The 3,152-nt window shown below is 51.0% G+C and overlaps 1 protein-coding gene across 1 annotated transcript; it reads right to left on the reverse strand.

Annotated features, from left to right (window-relative positions):
• Positions 1-1,744: 1,744 nt before the first annotated feature.
• LOC140645738 (olfactory receptor 14C36-like) lies at positions 1,745-2,770 on the reverse strand. The gene has a single exon (XM_072849204.1). The coding sequence runs from the start codon at positions 2,702-2,704 to the stop codon at positions 1,745-1,747; it is 960 nt and encodes a 319-aa protein (XP_072705305.1). The 5' UTR covers positions 2,705-2,770.
• Positions 2,771-3,152: the final 382 nt, after the last annotated feature.

A 3,152-nucleotide genomic window follows, 5' to 3' on the forward strand; every position in this document is an offset into this window, starting at 1 on the left:
GGTAGCAGAGCTACCTTTTGAGGATGAAGTCATTCACCATGTAACGCTGAGGATTGGGTGAACCAGGGATTACAAATGCCAGCAAATCCTCAACACACAGCAGTGTCCACTACCCTCGCCTCCACTGTCCAGCCCCTCCCTCTAGAGGGCTTTGGCTCAGAAGGGACCTCTGGACGTCTCTAGCAGCATGGTCTGCTCTGAGCAGGGATAACTTTACAGTTAGGTCATGTGATTGCTCAGTGCTTTCTGCTGACCCAGCGCTGATCCACTCTCATAGTGAGTTTTTTCCACCTTAAACTCATTAGAAATTAGAGTTTTGAAAGTCACAGGCCCCTGGCCCAGTGCTGGTCCACTGGTATAATGGGCTCGGGGTTTTTTTCTTTCCTTAACCTCATTTGAAATTTCCCTTACTGCTTCCTGCCCTTGTGATCTCATGTTCTTCCCTTCCCTTCATGATGCTCACCCAGATCATCACACCTACTCAGACCAACGATAATCACAACCTACTCTCCAAGCACGACCTCACTGGGATCCTCTAGGACCATGCAGGCAGGCTGTTGTGGCCAGCTCCACACTGGAGGATGATGGCACTAAGAGACTGGGGGTCACCAGTCCTTCTTCAGCCACTTCCTAGGTCTGGTGGAGCACCAGGACAGCAAGGACTTGTGGCTCTGCACCATGAGCATGCTGTAGGATTGCGACAGACCCAGAGTCTGGACATTGCCTTGGATTAGCTGAACGCCAGCATTTTTCTATTTGAGGCAATTTTCCAGCCCAGCTCACCTCCCTTCTGACCTCTCCCCATCCTTACTCTGATCTGGGCAGCCTCTCCTGGCCCCCTCCTTGGGCTCTTCATATGGTCCCAAGCTGTATAGGGATCACGGCTGCAAATCCCCCTGCCTAAGGGTCTGTGCATGTGGCAGGTGCTTGAAGGGACCATGGTGCATTTCCAAGAAGAGGAGATGTGTTCGGTTGTGCCTGAGGATGAGATGAATCACTCTCCGGCCTCCCTTCCTTGTGCTTGCTGGGTCCCCATGGCCTCCTCTGGGATTGCAGAGTCTGTGTTTTCCTGAAGATACCTGCATTTAGTACTTTCCCTTTCAGTGACTCCACCTTGGGCAATCTCTTCTTTTGTGGGGCTCCAGTCACTGCCCGCCCCAGGCACATGCTGTCCATGGAGATATCCCGTGCTCTTAAGGAGCTCCAGACTCCCCTCCTTAAGGACATCATCTGCATGTCATGTGTGGGACAGACATGGCAATGTAATTCACTGACCAGTCACCATCTCCAGTCAGCAGACACCAATGGGTTAGTGTTAAATCCAACCCTTTGTCTCTAACAGGCCATAACATGACATTGAGCTCTTGGCTCCTGAATCCACGGAGCAACAGGCCCTTTTGGGGAGCAGTTGCTCATGCTGATTCCTGGCACCAGCTTTGGATGAAGAGCCCGACCTTCTGGCAGTGCACTGGGGAGATCCCATTTTATTATAGACATCCTATGAGAGAGGCAGCTCTGACCAGTGTTAAAGACACCTTTATACAGGCTCCAGGATGCAGAGCAGATTCATTTCTCAGTAGAAATGAGCTGAAGCTAAACATTTGTGTAGGAACAAAATAACCACAGATTATCAGAAAATTATAATCGTAACAGTATGATAACGATAATGATGATCATTCTAACAATGATAGCGATAATAATAAAAAAGACAAAAGGACAGGCCTGGAATGAGATACCTAGGGAGTCATTTGTGCAGAGAGAAGGGAAGTTTATCACTATGGAGAAACAGCCACGAAATCACTTTCCTAACAGCATCCTTGAGCTCCTTGTTCCTCATGCCGTAGATGAGGGGGTTCAATGTTGGAGGTACCACCGAGTACAGAACAGCCATCACCAGATCTAGGGAATGGGAGGAGGTGGAAGGGGGCTTCAGGTAGGCAAACATGGCAGTGCTGAAAAACAGGGAGACCACAGCCAGGTGAGGGAGGCACGTGGAAAAGGCTTTGTGCCATCCCTGCTCAGAGGGGATCCTCAGCACGGCCCTGAAGATCTGCACATAGGAAAGCACAATGAAAATAAAACACCCAGTTGTTAAACAGATACCAACCAAAACAACCCCAGCTTCTCTGAGGTAGGAGGTGGAGCAGGAGAGCTTGAGGATCTGAGGGATTTCACAGAAGAACTGGTTTATGGCATTGCCTTGGCAGAGTGGCAGTGAAAATGTATTGGCAGTGTGTACCATAGCATTGAGAAAACCACTGCCCCACGCAGCTGCTGCCATGTTGGCACAAGCTCTGCTGCCCAGGAGCGTCCCATAATGCAAGGGCTTGCAGATGGCAACATAGCGGTCATAGGCCATGACGGTGAGAAGAGAAATCTCTGCTGTAATCAAGAAGGCAAACAGAAACACTTGGGCAGTGCATCCTGCATAGGAAATGGCCCTGGTGTCCCAGAGGGAATTGGCCATGGATTTGGGGACAGTGGTGGAGATGGAGCCCAGGTCGAGGAAGGAGAGGTTGAAGAGGAAGAAGTACATGGGGGTGTGGAGATGGTGGTCACAGGCTATGGCGGTGATGATGAGGCCGTTGCCCAGGAGAGCAGCCAGGTAGATGCCCAGGAAGAGCCAGAAGTGCAAGAGCTGCAGCTCCCATGTGTCTGTGAATGGCAGGAGGAGGAACTGGGTGATGGAGCTGCTGTTGGCCATTTGCTGCCTCAGGGCATGGGGACCTGTCCAAAGAGGAAAGCACACTGAGAAGTTAGGACAGACTTCTTTGAGCAAATCTCTATGTATTAGCCAACACTCCCCTGCCTTGTTCCTTGTTCCCACCCAAACACACATTACCTCCGTCCTTGCTCGTCTCGCTGGCTGCAGCTCTGGCTTGTGCAGGCTGAGTGTGTTGCTAGGAGCAGTGGCCTCTGCCCATCAGCTCCAGAGGAGTCAGCCCTTCTGTGTAGCAGAGGGTACCATGGAAAGGGTGTGAAATCACAAGTTATGTCAGATATAATGCACTTGTAATGCAGAAGGGCTGTTCAGCATCTTCCAACATGACAACCCCAGAGAGACTGTTGGATAGCCTAAAACTGTAGTGACCAGACCGAGCCAGCTCATTCCCCGGCCCCAAGCACTGTATCGCCCAGAGCCCTACGGCTTA

Source organism: Ciconia boyciana, unplaced genomic scaffold (genome assembly GCF_034638445.1).
Source record: "Ciconia boyciana unplaced genomic scaffold, ASM3463844v1 HiC_scaffold_37, whole genome shotgun sequence".
In the NCBI taxonomy this organism is placed as follows: Eukaryota; Metazoa; Chordata; class Aves; order Ciconiiformes; family Ciconiidae; genus Ciconia; species Ciconia boyciana.